Source organism: Chrysoperla carnea, chromosome 3 (genome assembly GCF_905475395.1).
Source record: "Chrysoperla carnea chromosome 3, inChrCarn1.1, whole genome shotgun sequence".
NCBI classification, from domain to species: Eukaryota; Metazoa; Arthropoda; class Insecta; order Neuroptera; family Chrysopidae; genus Chrysoperla; species Chrysoperla carnea.
Window position 1 is genome coordinate 8,298,561 of NC_058339.1, and position 18,829 is coordinate 8,317,389.

General features: G+C 30.1%; 1 protein-coding gene across 1 annotated transcript; it reads right to left on the reverse strand.

Moving 5' to 3' along the window:
• Positions 1–10,697: 10,697 nt before the first annotated feature.
• Positions 10,698–18,442, reverse strand: LOC123295820 (pre-rRNA 2'-O-ribose RNA methyltransferase FTSJ3). The gene is made up of 7 exons (XM_044877281.1): positions 18,315–18,442; positions 16,506–17,263; positions 15,557–15,841; positions 14,175–14,541; positions 12,072–12,706; positions 11,006–11,193; positions 10,698–10,944 (listed from the first exon to the last, which is right to left on the reverse strand). Exons 1-7 carry the CDS (start codon positions 18,379–18,381, stop codon positions 10,698–10,700), a joined length of 2,547 nt encoding a protein of 848 aa, XP_044733216.1. The 5' UTR covers positions 18,382–18,442.
• Positions 18,443–18,829: the final 387 nt, after the last annotated feature.

Genomic DNA, 18,829 nt, shown 5'->3' on the forward strand with positions numbered 1-18,829 from the left:
ACCACTTTATTTATTCTTTAAATTTCTAGATTTCGAAAAAGGATAAATGGTGAGAAATTTATTAGGAATACTTTTTTTTAAATGCTATTGGTAAAATCGATTATGATTTACGATGCTATGCAATTAATATGCGTGTGATTTCGGTAATTTATTTTACGCCAACAAACCTATCTAAATTTCAAACAAAAACTTATTCCATAAGCTATCGAGCTCAAAAATTATTTTTTCATTGAACAAAACAACAAATTTTTATGCAAGTAAAAACAAAGACAGTCGGAATTTTTTTTTGCCTTGACATTCCCAACAAATTGTGCACATATGAATAATCGTCTACGGTTTTTTTCATCAATAATTTAACAAAAAAATATATGTATATTTACTTTTCATAAATATTTATACAAATATTCTAAAAAAAAATATACAATAGTTTTACCAAGTTATGATTATCATAAATGGAAACTAAATCGAGGCAGATTGATTTTTGAAATCATACTAATCTCGATCAATCTAGGCATATTAAACTCAAAACTCAAATTTATCCCATTAAGGTGGTTCTTACTACCCTTGGCGAGTTTAGACTTGTGGATGAAATAATTTGTACCTCATTTTCAACTTTGGGATTTCAAAATATAATTCTAATTTTACTGTAGTCTATTTGCCAATCGAAATTGGTATCAGAAGAAAGATAATTTAGCTATGACAACTGCAAACAAACAATTGACTGAGTTAATTGTTGAAATACTATGTATATTCAGTGTTGATTACGAAATCGTTTGTTTTTTTACTTCATGTAAGTAAAGAAAGATAGCCACTCTTACATACATACGCCATATGTATTAATACTATATAAATGCGCATCATTTGCGCTCTCACGAGTAAACAGTGATGTTTACAAAAAAAGGTTTCAAACGAAAGTTGTTTAGTTTTTACAAAAGGAACATTTTTTTACATTTAAACTTTTGTTCTATCTCTAACGATTTACAAGATGTTTGTTGCTCCTTTACGAACTCGACCTCACTTTTTATGTCCTGAACACGCTATAAAAATTTCAGCTTGATATCCTTTATTGTTTTTTACTTATCGTGTTGACAGACAGAAATACATACATACAGACGGACAGACAACCGAAAATGGACTAATTAGGTGATTTTATGAACATATATACCAAAATTTTTTGGTATCATTAATATTCTTAAACTTTACAAACTTGGGACTAAACTAAAAAAATTAATTTAATTAAAAATAGCCATGAACACTTTTCGATACATAAGCTATCATAGGCGTGTTTATCTATCAATAAGCTTTCATATAAAATATGTCTCATCTTGTTTTCAGATGGGTGAAGGTCGACCTTATACCGTCTCCTGTACTATATAGTATTTAAAAATCAAAACGAAATAAAAAATTCCACAATTATGAATGTTGATTTTGCTTAGTGAAAATTTTGGAAAAAATGTTACATATTGTAAATGTTTAATCTAGATTCACATATATAATAATACCTACTATACCGTTATAACTGTACTAATTTTAGTTTTTATGGCATACATAAAACTTGTTCCGAGTTTAATGCCAAGGTTATTCACTACACCACACTATACCGACTACAAACAGCAACGCAAAACTATAATAAATAAAAAAATAAACATTCGAACTTGACCCAAGGTCGTTTACAATACAATCAATTTTCTATGCATGTGTTTTTTAAATAACATGACAATAGTATTTTAATATCTTAGTACCGGGGAGCTGTGCTAAAACATTGATGATTTAGATATTCTAATAAATGTCAAGTCTACAACTCATTCAACACGGACTTTGATTCGAAAGGCAGGCTACTATGGGTACTTTAGTCCCACGGACAGTAGTTAGAAATACGGACAGTAAATATATTATCACTTTATTCGAATAGGTGTTAATGTCTTTAACGTTGAGAAACAAAATTGATTAAGATTTTACGAATAAAGTATTTCAATTAATATCTTAAGTTTGCTGGCAAACATTCATCAATATTTCCCCTACCACAGATTCGGTCTACATGCTCTATACTATATGCTATGACCTTCAAGAAAATTTGGTAATCCAATTAATCTACAAAACTGATGGCAAAATTACTATTTGTAAACAAAAAAAAATGTTGTTAGGGGAGAAAACAAGCCAAGAAACGTAGCGTATTTTGTTTATAGCTAGTCAATGACCTAAAAATTCGCAAAAGTAAAAAAAGTCAGTTTTATTGCGATAAAAAAATTCGAAATCGTCCAATACAAAAAAATTTAATGGGAAACTTGATAGATTGAAAAAAAAAACCTATCAATTGACGTCTGTTAAGTTCGATTTGGATGCGTAGCTGCCGAGAAAACTTGAAAAAATGAGCGAAAGTTGACTTATGAGTAATAGATTGACAAACCTTCATCTTTTTTTTAGCAAACAATTTTGAAAATTTTCTAAATACCGCATTTTTCGAATATGTTTCGAAAAAATTTCCTCTTGATTCAAGGATTATGGTAGAGCGGTTTTTCGGCGCTTAATCTCTTCGTCTAAACTTCTTCTGTCATGATATTTTAGGAACAAGTTAAATTTTTGATGTCGAAATCGGGCTTTGAAAAAGTACATTTTTTGGGGATGTATTTTTGGCGGTAAAAAATAAAACTCGTATACGTCTGAAACTTGCACCCAGTTCTATTGGTAAAATTTAGTATCCCTGCTTCGTTGCCTATAGAATACCTGAAATGTCTACGTCATTATCATATCAAAATAACAACAGAAAATCGTGTTTATATTTTTCAAGGGTGCATTCGAATTCGATTCGTTCGCGTGAGCAATTAACCTCTATGTGACTTACATCGACAAGGTCTCTTCATACGTTAAAAAGCTTCATAAAATAGCAATAATATAAATAATTGACAAAATTTTATTACTTTTTTTTATTGTAAACTTTATTGTATACAAACAATCTCTTACCGCCATAGATTTTTAGATCGTGAAATAAAGCTAACAAATTCTTATTGGTCAAGCTTTCTGATTCAATTAGGAATATCTTTCTATATTATTATATTGGTTTTAAGTAATCTTAATAATCCAAAAAGTAGTTCTAATTTCCGAATATTTTCAGAGATTCCCGTAGAAGAGCAAGTAGGTTCCAATACTGTGATTCCATAACAATAAGTTATCAATAAGCATAAATCTGATCCCCATTCCTAGTAATACAAGATCCTGTCTTGGGTCGATTCACCCTTATAGAGTTTCCTAACGAAAAGAATATTCTATGCAAGGCTGACGTTGTGAAAGCAAACAAATGTTGTCTAAAAGAACTATGCAAATCGTAGAGTTGTCGCAGATTTAAATTCCAATAGACAACCATATAAGACCACGACAATCCTAAGATTGCCATTCAAAAATTATGACAACTCGAAACCTTCGTCTTCATTATCCAATATAAATCTTTACTTGCACTAACAAATACAGTAAACATAAATTGAACGACACGGTAAATCGGGAGCGGCAACATATAAGATGCAGCCGTAAAAGCAGGTAGATTACGGCTTACTAAACAGGCCGAGGGGCGAGGTGAAGGCAACTCAAGTGGCCTGTTTGTGATGGAGTAGTTATCTAACTACAAGAAAAAAAAATTATTTTCAAAAAGGTACCAGTATAATAACATGAATTTAGGAATGCATTCTTAAAATGATGTAATTTATTGTAGACATAATATCTAGTTAAGACTTATTTTCGTGAAAATGAAAGCATTTACTACCTGCAACATTCCTTTAACTCACCTTATTTTACTGAAAGTAAATAATATATAAATGACACAAAGAATTGTAAGTGTAGGTAATTAGAAAAAATATATTTTAATAAATTCCTGTTTAGCTAATTACAAATAACCTTGTTTAAATTGAAAATCCAATAATTAATGTCATTATTCATCAAAAGCTATTTATGTTCTGACATAGTATAAAACTAATAATGCATATATTTTTATAATATTCGATCACCAACATATTTCCGTGAAATTTGGAACTTTAGAAGGCCTTAGAAATTGTAAACCTGTATCTTCACTTATAACTACAAAGGGTCAACAAAAAAGTTATTCGAAAAAAGATAAGAAATTGTTTCTATTTGTTCAGCGATATTTTGTCTGGGTAGAATCGAGAATTTTTCAAAACATATGTTCCAATATTTTTTACATTGATTAGCATTTTACTAGTATTTCAATTTGGTAAAAATTTCTGGAAAGATACATCGATTCTGCCCAAGATATCTGTGAATAATTTTGGAAAGTAAAAAAAATAATAATCATAAGAAAATTGGTTTTTTTTTACCCTTGTGGAAAACAAGAAGGAAAAATTTCCATGGAAAAAGTTTCTAGGAAAAAATTGGGAAGGAAAATTCGTAGAAATAAAGATAGGTACCTGAAAAATGTAACTTATTTACCTACAATCTTTTTTTTTAATTACGCCGTCTTACGTCGTTGTTTCTCTGGAGGTACCTACAATACGCTCCTGTATTAATAAAAAATTATCCAATCAAAATATTACACAAACACATAGACAAAAAAAATATACTAAAAATAGTTGCTGACATAAAAAAAGTGGAAAACATTTCGTGTAATTTTTCTTATTCAGAATATTGTTTTCAATATTTTTCAAGGTTGAAAAACATTAAAAATGAATCATTGATATAAATTAACAAAAACTTTTTTATTGTAGAAGCTCTTTATTTTATTAAATCCAAGGACGTAATACTTTATTTATGAACAAATTACCACACAGTTTAAAGATATGCACCTGTTAAACTGTTGGGTCGGACTGCGACACAAATCCTAGAGCACAAAAATCTGATTTTGACACCATACTATGGAGGGTAGAGGTAAGAAGAACCATCAGAAGGTCGCGTAATCAGACAGGAATATCATCTGGTAATTTGTGTCCTGTAAATACAGTGGAACTTGGTTAAGTGGGACTGGGACAAGTGAGAAACCTCCATAATTAGAACTCATGCTGAGGTCCCAACACTTTGACACTGAATTACCTCTGTTAGTGGGACGAAGCAAACCTCTATATCTAAGATTCGTTCATTCGATTTTATCGTCATAGTGACCTCTATAATTGAGACAGCGAGTGAATATTATATGCATTAACCTTTGTAACTGAGAACTGTTTGTTTACTTACTTCTTCTTATTCTACCCGCTAATTCCGCTTTTAATTAATTTTTAGCCTCATTGACCTAAAATTTGACTGACTAATTTTGAGCCTAAAAATGCCGAAACGAACGTACAGCCAATAAATGATAGCTATTGCAAAAATTTGAAAATGCATTTAGTCACAAATTCCCATCACGATAAATCCCATGGAGTGTATAAATAAAGGTGCAATATGCCCCCCAACTAATATGAATCAATTAAGTATATTAATATTACAAAAACAAACACTGCCAGACCATTGATTTGGTAATTTATATGATTCATCAAAAATTTTTTTTTTATTGATGAAGATTATCAAAAAAAGACCTTGAAATTATTTTCAAAGTTTCTATTAGAATAACCAGAGTAAGGATATATCATTTATTTTTTTATTACAAATATAAATTGTACCTAATTTAACTAAATTGACGATAAAAATTAGACGCAAAAAGTGATTATAAGTAAATTTCATTGCGAAAATTCGACGGTAGAGTATAGGGGAGATCACCCAAATATCGGATGGTTGCCTAAAACCGGAAGATCATATAACTCAATAAATTCAAAAAATTCATCACTTCATCAGTGACATCTATTGTCTAATTTACACATAAAAAGCTAGAATTAGCCTTTTCCCTCTGAAGATTAAAAAAAGATCCGCTAGATGGCAACACTAGGGGGGGGGGTACAAATAAATAGTCCTTTTTTTAATCTTCAGAGGAAAAAGGCTAATTAATGTCTAAACTATTCGGTTTACAAAAGAAATGTTTAAATTAAAGTGTTTAACCGGAAAACTTAGATCAAATTCGATGCTGGTACAAGATATGTGCCTTTGAAACTAACATTTTTCGCTTGAAGCATTTTCCTTGATTAAACTTATTTATCGAGCTTCACGTATATGTCAAGTTAAAAAAGAAACACCTGTATAAGAATATAAGATAAATATATCTATCGAAATTATTAACTACATGATTTTGACCATGAATTAAATTTACAGAGAATTTATAATAAACATAGCATTCACATTTAATTAAATAATTTTTATGTATTGTAACGTAAATGTAACCACCTTGAACTTCGACTATTTCCTTTATGATTAGTGTGATTACATGTTTTAGTTAGTTAATGTAATCATTTTTATAATAGTCAAATAGAAGATCTATATTACATTTATTATATTAAGGCTTTAATATACTTTTGCACTAAACTGTCATTGTCACTTAAAATGTAATTTTTAAATAAATTTAATTCATAAAGGATAAGATTTTTACTTAGTAAATCAAGTAAGTCAGTAAATTTAGATAAACCATATGTAAAATATTAGCTGTCATCCGTTTGCTGCCAAGTACGTAAGAATCATGTAAAAGGCGATCTCACATTCCCCTGTACTCCACATTCTTGAAACCTATTAGAACTAGGTTAATTTTGATCAAAAATTTGAAAAGTATGACCCAAATTTGGTAGGATTACATACTTTGTTTATCAAAATTGGATAAAATTTGCCTATGATAGAGCAAAATTAAATTTTTTGGATTCTGATGACGTCATGAAGTTAAAAAATTCAATTTTTTTGATAACACAGGCAAATTTGATCCAATCTTATTGAAATTTTTTTTGAAACCCACTAATTTTGGGTCATTCTTTTCAGCTGTGATGTTAGTTTTTTGGTAGGTATCACTTTTGTGGTTAATTCCGAGACCAGGACTCAAAATTCTTGAAATCGATTAGAGCTAGGTTAATTTTGATTTTAAATTTGAAAAATATGACCCAAATTTAGTAGAATTACATACTTTGTTTATCGAAATTGGATAAAAATTGCATGTGATAGAGCAAAATTAAATTTTTTGGATTCTGATGACGTCATAAAGTTAAAAATTCAATTTTTTTGATAACACAGGCAAATTTGATCCAATCTTATTGGAATTTTTTTTGAAACCCACTAATTTTGGGTCATTCTTTTCAGCTGTGATGTCAGTTTTTCGGTAGCTATCACTTATGTGCTTAATTCCGGGACGAGGACTCCACATTCTTGAAATCTTTTATAGCTACATTAATTTTGACCACAAATTTGAAAAGTATGACTCAAATTTAGTAGAATTACATACTTTGTTTATCGAAATTGGATAAAATTTGCATGTGATAGAGCAAAATTAAATTTTTTGGATTCTGATGACGTCATAAAGTTAAAAATTGGATTTTTTTGATAACACAGGCAAATTTGAATCGATCTTATTGTAATTTTTTTTGAAACCCACTAATTTTTGGTCATTTTTAGATTAAATTAAATAAAAGCTTGTAAAAAAGTCTTCATTGATAGATTTCTATTACGCGGGTAATTTTTTAAAACTGCCTACGGACGCAAAATTTCTTAATCAGCCTCTGGTAGGTACTGTATATTATGTTGAATACTTCCCAGTGCACAAAATAAATATAAAGCCTCAGAGTAATAATAACATACCCTTGAACTTGGACGCTGTTACGGCATTCGCTTCCAAGTAGCCCAAGGTCGATATTATAAACTAACCAGCAGATAGTATGTAGTGTACATATATAGTTTGTTCGTATACATAGTGTCAATTTATATCATCTTCGAAATACATAACAATTTCTAAATCAATCGTAAAAAAATTAAAACTTTAGAAATCAAATAAATTAAGGATGTACGAGCTCCAGGGCAATTTTGGATAAAAGACTTGATTTTTTTCTATATGAAGTTGGACTAAGTATAAATTAATTATAACAAACGGCACTCATTTTTCCGTAATTAAAGTGATGAAACGAACGACATTTATGTGTCATTTATTCTATAAGTTAATCTTTAGGCATCAATATTTCAAAAACTAAGGTATATATCGAAAATTATTCTTAATTTTCCTCTAATTTTCCATTCCAGTAAATTTTGTAAAGAGTACAGATACAGAAATATTATAACAATACAGGATTAATATATATTTCTTTTATGATAACAATTTTTAAACAATAAAAAATATAATACACAATAATGTGAATTATTATTATAACAAAAGCGTTAGCGTCATAAACAAACATTATCATCATTATAATAATGTGTTTATTTGTGTGTCACCTTAACTGCCCTTTATCATTATCAAATCAAATAATAATAGCTCAACCTTGAAATGAATTTATAATATGTTCTATATAGTATAAGTATACCTAGACCTAACTAACATTGTGTGATTATCACATATACCAATATGTGTATATGTCACAGTCAACTTGCTTAATTAGCCCTTTAATTAACAGCCAAGCCTTTTTACTAAACGACTACGTTTAACTAGTAGCCTGAAGGATATACAGCCATTCAATCAAACAGCTAGGCAAACGACTTGAATCGATAACGTTTAATTACTTGCCTAACCTAGTCATTTTAATTTAGTTCCACTTTCTGCCACTTGGAGTTAAACCTACTCACTGTCAATATGGCGACAGCAAACAACAATATTGTTGGTGTTTCCCACAGTTTGAGTAGCAGTTTTTAAGCAACGAATATGCTGCTAGTTGAACAATGGTTTTATAGTCAGGATCCTTAGTATTTCCCAAAAACTTTCGCACTACATCCTTGAACGATACCCAAGCTTCTTTTTCCTTCTCGATCACACTTTCCACAAAGAGAGTGTCAGTTATAAGCCTTCTTATGTCGGGGCCAGTGAAAACTCCCTCTTTCAAGCTTATGACAGCTTCGGGAATTTTGTACATAGATATTTTAAACAGTCTTCATCCTTTTGCAGTGATTTTACAAATTGTTTCATCAACCCCCATTTGATATGGAGAGATGGCAACAAAACTTTTTCTGGTGGCACCAAAGTATCCCATAAGCATAAGACGCATGGGTATTTAGTATAGCCCGCCTGCTGACCCAAAAGCATCGTGAGTATTTTGAAGTCCCCACAAACTATCGATTGATGGTCCTGATATTTGATTCTTTCCAGGGTAATGGCCAAATTGTTATAGTTAGTTTTCTTCCATATGCACAGAATAACCCATTGGAAGCGAAGCAAATTTATTTTTATTGTGCAATAATACTACTTAAAGACTAGTTTATGTTTTTACTAATATCTATGAAAACCTATGTGATAGAATGTTTTGAATAGTTTTCCTGTTTTTGGAATGTCAAAATCTATAAGAAAATGTAAAAAAATTCTGTGCAGTTTTTTAGTCGCAGACCTGTTTTATCTTTGATAATATTTATAGTATGATATAGTTTTGACTATGCTATATAATAGATAGCTTTGCTAGCTAGCTAGCTAGAGCTGTAGCCTTGCACTTGTAGCATGCATACACAACTATGTGGAATGCAATGCATCAATTAAGCGCATGACGTACACTGTAATATAACAAGGCAATACAAGGAGACATGTTATATACGATATATATTTAAACCTGCAATAAGTTTACTTTGACATTGCACTTGAACGCTACGCTGCGTCATAGTTACATAAAATGTAAAATAAAACTAAAATAATTATTATTATTTATAACATTGTAACTTGACTTACAATAAATATATCAAATGTACAGTACAACCATTATTATCACACTTGGAAAGGAATGTTTTTGTTAGGTCGGGTCAAGATTGCGTAAATAAATGCAATTTTATAATAATTGCGATTATAAATGTAAAATTACTTTTCTTCGTATCGTAAAGCTTCTATAGAGTATTCGATGCGGTCCTTACCTGTTTGGTGAACTTTCCAATAGGGAATTTCACTATTTATGAAAAAGTACTTCAAAATGTTGATTTTGTTAATAAAAAGCCACCAAAAATTTATTTCGGAAAAATACACACGCTTTCTTGCCAAAAACTTAAATTAAATTTTAAACCTTTTTTCAACTGTCAATAACGCGGGCATCCAATTTGATGACGTAATATGGGTATCACTATACGAAATAACATAAAGTTTGACAGATATATTCATAGACATCTGATTATAATATAAATACTTATTATCTATGTATACATTATATCCAGCTGTCTACACTGAACTAACTGATGGTCTATGACTCATACCGCTGACATCACAGTAGGACTTACCCGCGTTTTAGGTCACGTGATATACAGTTTAAAAATTACGATTTTTAATTTTAATATTTTAAAAGAAAAACGTGCTTTTATGACTCGAAATCAGAATATTAGAGACATACCGACATACCAACGGACGCAATTTTTTTTAAAAACCACTTTTTTGGAATCAGGGACCCTCAAAACGTGTATTTCCGTTGAAACCCCGATATCGATTTTTTTTTCGATCACAATACTTTATTATATTTATTATATAATAAAGTAAAAAAAAAAATATTAATCTTAATTTTCTCAAGTTCTAACAGAATTCCATCTCAAAATTTGAAACGTAAGTCTCAAATATTTCCAAACACACATTTTTTGGGAATGCCCTTAATATCATATTAATTAAAACACAAAAAACGTTTACTTAAAAAATTATATTTTACATAGTGAAAATATGTACAACAAAATTTAAGTATTACACAATAATTTATTTAATTTTTAGCTTTATTCCCTTTAGATTTTGTTGGTCTTCCATTATTTTTACCGTGTTTTTTACCACGACCTTTAGTTTTTTCTTTCGCTTTCTGTGCACGTAAATCTTTCTTCATTCTTGGATCAACAACTTTATATATACCTTTCACACCTGCTGGTCTACTTATTTTTCTAGCAGACATATGTTTTTTAGCTACTACATAAGTAATTTCCTTTTTCGGATTTGCTTTTGCTTTCTTATAGAGCCTATAAAAAAGAAATTAATTTTTTAATAAGTTATTCAACAAAAATAATTGTTATTACGTACTGTCTAATTTGTTTTGCTTTCTCTCTATCAGTTACATCAACGTTATCCATTAATGCTTCAACCTTCTTCTTTGCCTTTTCTAATTTACGAATTGCCCTCTTCTTCTTTCTTGCTTTAGCTTCAACAATTTTTTTAATTGGTCGTACATTCAAATCTTCAACTTGTTTTTTGTATTGGTCAACCAATTCCTAAATGGATAATATTTGGATTATTATTAACATTTTTCAAAACATAATAATACGTCTATAGACTTTTTAAGGTTGTTAGAACACTTATTTTCACAGATGGTAGCCATTAGGCCTTCTTTTTTAAGGTTGTTATAAAGAAAATGCTATTTAATGACTAACTAAACCAAAAATTGACAAGTCAATTATTCATATAATAAGAAAATCCTAGCCAAAATATGAAGTCATTCAAAATATGAAGAATTTAAATGTACAAATAGAAAGAGAGGAAAATAACACGTTTTGACGTCATAACTTGCGATTGTCATAGAAATTACAGATAAAAAGATGTTTTGAAAGAAAAGGATAGAAATAATTATTTAACTGCTTATTTCTTTCATGTTTATCAAATTATACGGAAAGATACATTGGAATCGACATCAAGACAAAGGCCTATTCAGCTTATCAAAGACACTGCTCTACCCAGAAACACAATAAAAGAAAGAATCTTAAAACTGACCCGGAAATGTAACAGATCAAACAAAATTGACATTAACTCCGCTCTTTATATATCGCCATGCCTTGAAGAAAACACTGACGTCACTAAATCTGCTCGTATAGCTGTTTTTGCTTGATATTAGCGTAGAAAACATCATTAAGAAGGAATTAATTTCGAATCCCAATAATCACGAATTATTTTATGGTATGTCTATGGTCTCATTAAATATTACTTTCGAAAAAATGAGACGTTGATACGTAAAGGTTCACCACCCTTGCCCTAGTAGGATAATTATAGCTGTTGGTTTTTGTTCTGACGTGTTTGAAAAGTGTAAATTTGTAAAATATGCCTCAAAATTTTATAAGGATAATAAAATATAAAAACTTTGACCAAATTATTTTACCTTTGGAACTGGTGCTTCTTTTTTCATATGTTTTTTCTCATCTTCAACAAACCAATCCGGTAAATGATCATCATTAAATGTATATCTATTCCAAGCGGCATCAATTAAATCCCGTTTCATTTTTTTACTTTGTACCATTAACGTACCCAATGCTAAACCTTCTTCATTCAATTTCAATTTTTTATTACCTTTTTTCACAACTTCAAAACCATCACCTTTCCCATTCACTTGTTTAACATTTTTTTTACCAGTATCTTGAGCCATTTCTTCTTCCACATCATAATCACTTTCAGAATCACTATCTGAATCACTTTCTCCATCACTAGCTAATTTCCTTCGTTTTTTCTTTCTTTCACGTTTACTCATTGTTTGTGTATTTTTTTCAGTTTTTTCACCAAGTATAGTTTGACCTTCTTTTTTATAATGTTCAATCATTTTATCTAATTCAAAGTCTTCATCATCTTCATTCATTAAATTTTTTAATGCATCACGTTGTAGCCACATCTCTGCCTTTTGTGCACGTTTTATTGATTTATCACGATAATCTAAGTCTGTCAGTAGAGGATTTTTATTTTTCTTTTTTGATGATTTTTCAACTTTTTCTGTATCGCTATGTTCTTCGTTATCACTTAAACCTAAAAATTATAAAATTATATATCAAACTTCCAATAGCTTTTCTTCAAATATTAATATTTGTCACTCAATTGGTTGGGGGTCAAATAGTATAGTCATAATAGCTATACAGGGCGTTCTGCTATTGACTGCAGATCGCTATCCTGCAGAATAAGCTCATAACGACGAAGGAAGAAGTTATTTTCCACTTTTGAATCTGAGCCCTAATTTGCGAGATAATTAACAAAATAAATTAATATATCTTTATCGAATCACAGTTCAATAACATTTTGAATGAAACCAATAAAACACTACTTAAATAGAGGATGTGTTTTATCATTGTGGAAGACGTCTCTAAATGTAAAATTATTACAAAAAACTCTATTTGGCTACTTTTGTTATTATAAAAACTAATCCATTAAAACCTACACTACATTTCTTGGTAAATTAAGTGTTGTAAGCAACTTATCGTGCGATATCACATACCGTAAGCATTAATTTAGCAAAACGGACCAGTCGTGACGTTGTAAAATGAGACAATGTTTAAGATTTTGTATTCTGTATTACACAATTTATTCCCCCTATCCCGGACCTATTATAATATAAAATTTGATACCTCCCACATCTAATTGTATTGGTGAATCATATTTTTGTTTTCTTTATAAATAATAACAACAAAATATTTTTTTCAGTATTCACTACCCAATGCAATCAATTTACAATCAATTATTGTTTAATGATAGTCCCCTCTATATTCTAAATTGACACCTACTAATTTAATAAATTTGATAGGTCTGTAATTCATAAATCTTTCTGTTTCCCATTATCACATCTTCCGCATCAGGCCTCAAATGGAAATTTGGTATAGAGCTTTTCCATTTGTCTTGACATGCTTAATTTAGTGGTACAATTTTCTGCTATCAATAACAGAAAACCCTGTATAGCTAGTTCAATAGTCGCCTTGATCCGTAAGACCCAAAAGACTGAAATTCTATTAGTAGGGTCAAAATATACTTTTCAAATTAAATTATCTACTCTAATAATAACCTCACAGAAATAAACTTTAACTCATTCGAAAGCTCAAGGCTTTATGTTTTTCAAACAAAAGCTAACAAATTTGTATCTCCCCTTATCGCTTTGTAACGAAGATTCAAATTGTGGGAAAAATTGTTTTAATTGTTTAAAAAGTTTGAACTGGTGCAAAGGGTCCTAAAAGTTTTTTTATAATAAATTCGATAAAAATACTCAAAAGCTTGTTCATTTCTCTTTTAAACTTGCTACTATTCGATCCCGTACGAGCTTTCTTGGCTAAGTTAATATCTTTTACATTTAAACTTTTGTTGGATCAAATTTGACTTAAAAGATTTGATTAAAAACAGACAACGGGACAGATGAAACTAAATAAAAGCTTGTAACATTGAAATAGTAGAATATAATTTACTAAGGCTAACCTCGATAAATAGTAACCATACGAAATAGAAAATAATTTACCTAAGCCTTCTTTCTCATCATCTGAATCATTATCATCTTCCATTTCAATTTCACTATCAGAATCTCTATAATATAAACCAGAACTATCTAAATGTGAATCACCATCTTTATCATACGCAACAAATTTTTTCTTTGGATTATTATCTTCCTCATCGGATGATTCAGCTACAATATCTGGTGTTTGTTCAACAATTTTATTTAATTGCACGGCTGTTTCAACTTCTTTTAATTTAAACATTTCATCACTTTGTAACGTTGGACCTTCATCATCTTTTAATATCATTTTTAAATTTAATTTTTCATTTAATTTTAAACGTTCTTTGTGTGTACGTTTCTTTTTACGTTTTAATTCACGTAATTCTTCAGCCTATTCATACAAAAAAATTTATAAAAATATTAAGAATATATTGATAATCCAATCGACAGGTTGAAAAAATTGGGGTTAAGTGGGAAAAGGTCGAAAGTTAATGAAACTTTGGGATGTGATTCAGGAATGGTTTAATTAACAAATTTTTCGAATTTCCTTCGATTTTTTCTCAATAACTTTTTTCTCTTACATCCTACAGCAAAAGCAACACTAAATTTTTTTGTAGAACGTTAAATTTCCTACAATTCTTGACTATTCAAATATGTTTCTATGTTAATTCGTTACCAAGATATGGCAGTTCGAAAAAAGGGTCATCAAAATCTGCTACAAATGTCAAAAAATGCAGAATTCCACCTTTTTTCTTCTGTTATACCGGTATTATGATGAAATGTTGTTGTAATTATAGTTCCTGGTTATAATCACCAACTTTGGACACTGCTTCTCCTTTGGGATTTCTCCCAGAATTGACGGATCCAAGGTATCGAAACCAAACATTCGAACCCTGACGCCCTGCAGAATTCTAGGTTTCTGTAGGTGCAAATAACATGTATGGAAGTTTCATCGTCCTCCATACAGGCCCTAAAAGTGGGATTATCAGATATTCCCATGTTATAAAAGTGATAGTACAATCAACAGTGTCCTGTCAAGAATCCCATCATCCTTCTCAACTGTGCTCTAGTGAGTTTCAGACGAACACAGTCGAATGGCCTAGCTGAGGTTATACACAGATTGGACTGTCACACGCCCTGTGGAAAGTTCCAGTTATTAAAATAGGCTTGTCTTAGCCATTCCTTGATTCGGTAAATTACGTAGCTTTATACTATGGGAATGACAGGCTCAAGTGAAAGGGGCATTTGAGAACACTTCTCTCGTGCTACCGAGCCCGCTCCTTTATTCCCTTTAACGCCAGAGTAGCCCATATCAGCCTGACTGTGTTACTAGACTATCCTCACAAATCCGAATTGCGGCCTAATAATCTAAGAAGATGAAAAAACAAAATAAATAAATTACTAACTTTTAATTCAGTTATTTGTTGTTGAATTTCGTCGAATTCTTTATCCTCTTGTTCGTCAATCGTTAAAGGTTTTATACTAATTTTATCGTCTTTTTCATCTTTGACATCTTCTTCATCTTTAACATCGTCTTCGGATTTAATTTGTTTTAATTCTCTCATTTGTTTCCACCATGCTAACAATAATCGTAAATCTTTCCTTCCAAGAACTTTAATATCTTTACAGCATTCTTTAATTTCATTTGTTGTGCTTGGATGATTTAATATTTTTTCATCATCAATAACAATCTATAAAAAAAAGTATATTTAAAAATTATTTTGAATATTTAGTCCCCGGATAACCAAACTGTGCTCAGTAATTTTTAAGTTAAAAAGACACAAATTTTATCACTAATATAAGAACCGTTTAAAATGTCTCTACACAAATATCAATTTGAATGTCCCGGTAATGTACTTTATTTCGTTAACTACGATATACACCAATAGATGTCAGGAAGAGTCGTATTTTTTAGTTTTTCCTGAAAACATGGATAAAACGACGTTTTTTTTTTTTAAAATGAAACCCAGCTAGATCGACTTTTCGCCCCAAAAATCCCTGTATACTCAATTTCATGGAAATCTTTGGAGCCATTTCCGAGATTGATGATATATACAAGAATTGCTCGTTTAAATATATAAGATTTAGCTTGCATTCAAGAAAAAAGCAAATAGTTGTTCATATTTTTGTGACATGTTTTCCGTCTTTCACATTGAAAACGCGTCTTCCACATTGAAAGTTTTAATAAATGTAAACGTTGTAAGTTACACTGAAATGAAGCCTCTCACGAAGTTTTGTAAGAGTGTTAATCACGAAATTATACCCCCTTTCTGTACTGCAGACTATAAAATAAATTTTTCATTGTCTAGTTACAAAATACGCAAGACTTTTCAAACAATAAAATTATAAATTTACCTCAGAAGCATGTTGTAGAGCTTCAACTGCACTATCGCTCGAAATGAAATCGAAAACAGGCAGTTTATGATATAAAGTATAATCATTTTCTGGATAACCTTCTGCCTTTGCTTTCTTTTGTTTTTCAGGATGATAAACATTTAATTTATTACCAGATTCAATTTCTAATTCAGAAAATACATATTTATGATCCAAAAATTTTGGATCAATTTTATCTGGTGCAATATAATATTGGCATACAACGAATATTTCAGCTGATTCATTTCTAGATGCTTGCGGTTTTGTTGCATGAACTTTTTTGAAAAATTGTTTCAACACCCAAATTAATGGATGATAATCTTTTGAACGAAATACTTTCGTTACAAACCATCCACCAGGTCGTAAAAATTGTGTAGCCAATTTTAATGCACTTAGCGTTAAACACGCTTGTTGATAGGCATCATGTAACCAATTTTTACCGACATTTGGTGCACCATCGTTTAAAACTACATCAGCTTTCCATGTTTGTAATTCTTTTGTAAGTGCAACGCGACATTTTTCGGTGGTGATGTCTTCAACTAAACCAATACAGCCAGGAACTGGTTTTATTGGAAATAAATCGACACCGACTACAATACTTGATACAGGCATATTTTGTCGTGCAACTTGCATCCATCCTCCAGGTGCCGCACATAAATCGATACATACTCGAGATTTTTGTAAAAATTCAAATTTTCGATTTAATTGTATCAATTTAAAAGCAGCTCGAGATCTATAACCTACACAAAAATTAAAAATATTATAAGATTAATAATCAATCCTCGATAAAAAATTTAGACAAGACACTTCCGACTTCCGAAAGCCATCAAATATTCGATTATGGGTTCTTACAAAACTAATAAAAAAAACTTTTAACAAAAAGAAAAACCGACTTCAAAAGAAAAAAATCTTCCAAAACAAATTAAAATGCACTAAAAAGTAAAAAAATATCGATAATATAACGTAGTTAAAATTATTGTTATTTTTGGAGTCGGTGTCAGCCAAGGAAACACTCGCTTAGTTTGCTACTGCATTAGCTTCGCTGACACCGACTCCAAAAATAACAATAATTTTAACTACATTATATTATCGATATTTTTTTACTTTTTAGTGCATTTTAATTTGTTTTGGAAAATTTTTTCTTTTGAAGTCGGTTTTCTTTTTGTTTTTTTTTATTTTGTGATTTTTTGTGAATCTGAAGTACACTAACTAATTTGTCACTAAAAAAAGAATCATCGAAATCGGTTGGCGTGATATTGAATTATTCATCCTCTTGTCGTGCATACTTAATGCAAATTTAAGACTTTTATGATTTTCTCATGGATACCGTTATCAGAACTCAACCAAAATGAAATAAGACCACACAGGAAGCACTAGCTTTCAAATAGATAAAGAATTATCAAAATCGGTTCACCCAGTCAAAAGTTCTGAGGTAACAAACATAAAAAAAATACAGTCGAATTGATAACCTCCTCCTGTTTTCTTTGAAGTCGGTTAAAAGAGCATTCAAGGAAAGGATTTGAAATATAAGTTGCTATTCAAAATCAGAATAGATTTAAACTGGTTTTAATTTTTTTTAGTAAAATTTTAATGACTTTATCCTTAATTCCCAATAAATTGCTATACCGAAATCCCTTTTTTACTATGTTTATTTTAACAAAACGTGGGTTAAACGAGGTTATGGTAAAGCAATGCAGAATCGATAGAAATTCTGATTAATTTTCGTTTTCGATGATTATAAATGACATAAAAAGAACAACGCATTATATGGAAATCAAACTTTACACAAACCTGTTTCTTTTGCAAGTTGATAATATTTATCTTTACGCTGCTTTCCAATTTTTGTTTTCTTCCCCATTTTGAAAATACTAATTCAAACATACCACGTGAAATGTAAGTAATGTCAAAATTATGTGAGGTTAGGAATTAAACAACAGACTTACATTAAATATAGACATTTTTCTTAATATCTTTTAGTTGGAATTTGAAGTTGTAATGTTGTTCGTGAAACGAAGGCCGTGTATCTATTTGTGGGTAAACCGAGTACATATTTGTTATTTATCTATCAAAGAAAAATCATTTTTCAAGTTTCCCGATAGCGTAAAGATTTTCATACTTGGCGCTGATTTTGAGCGTCAAAGTAGGTCACGTAGTCAGTTTGGAGCGTACAACTACCATATTTTGATAGTACTGGTTAAATAAATTTATATTCAACTATCGAATAGATAACAATTTTAAATATCGTATACAATTTTAATTAAAAACAATAAAATTCTTTTACGCTTTTTCGGCTTCATGAATTATTT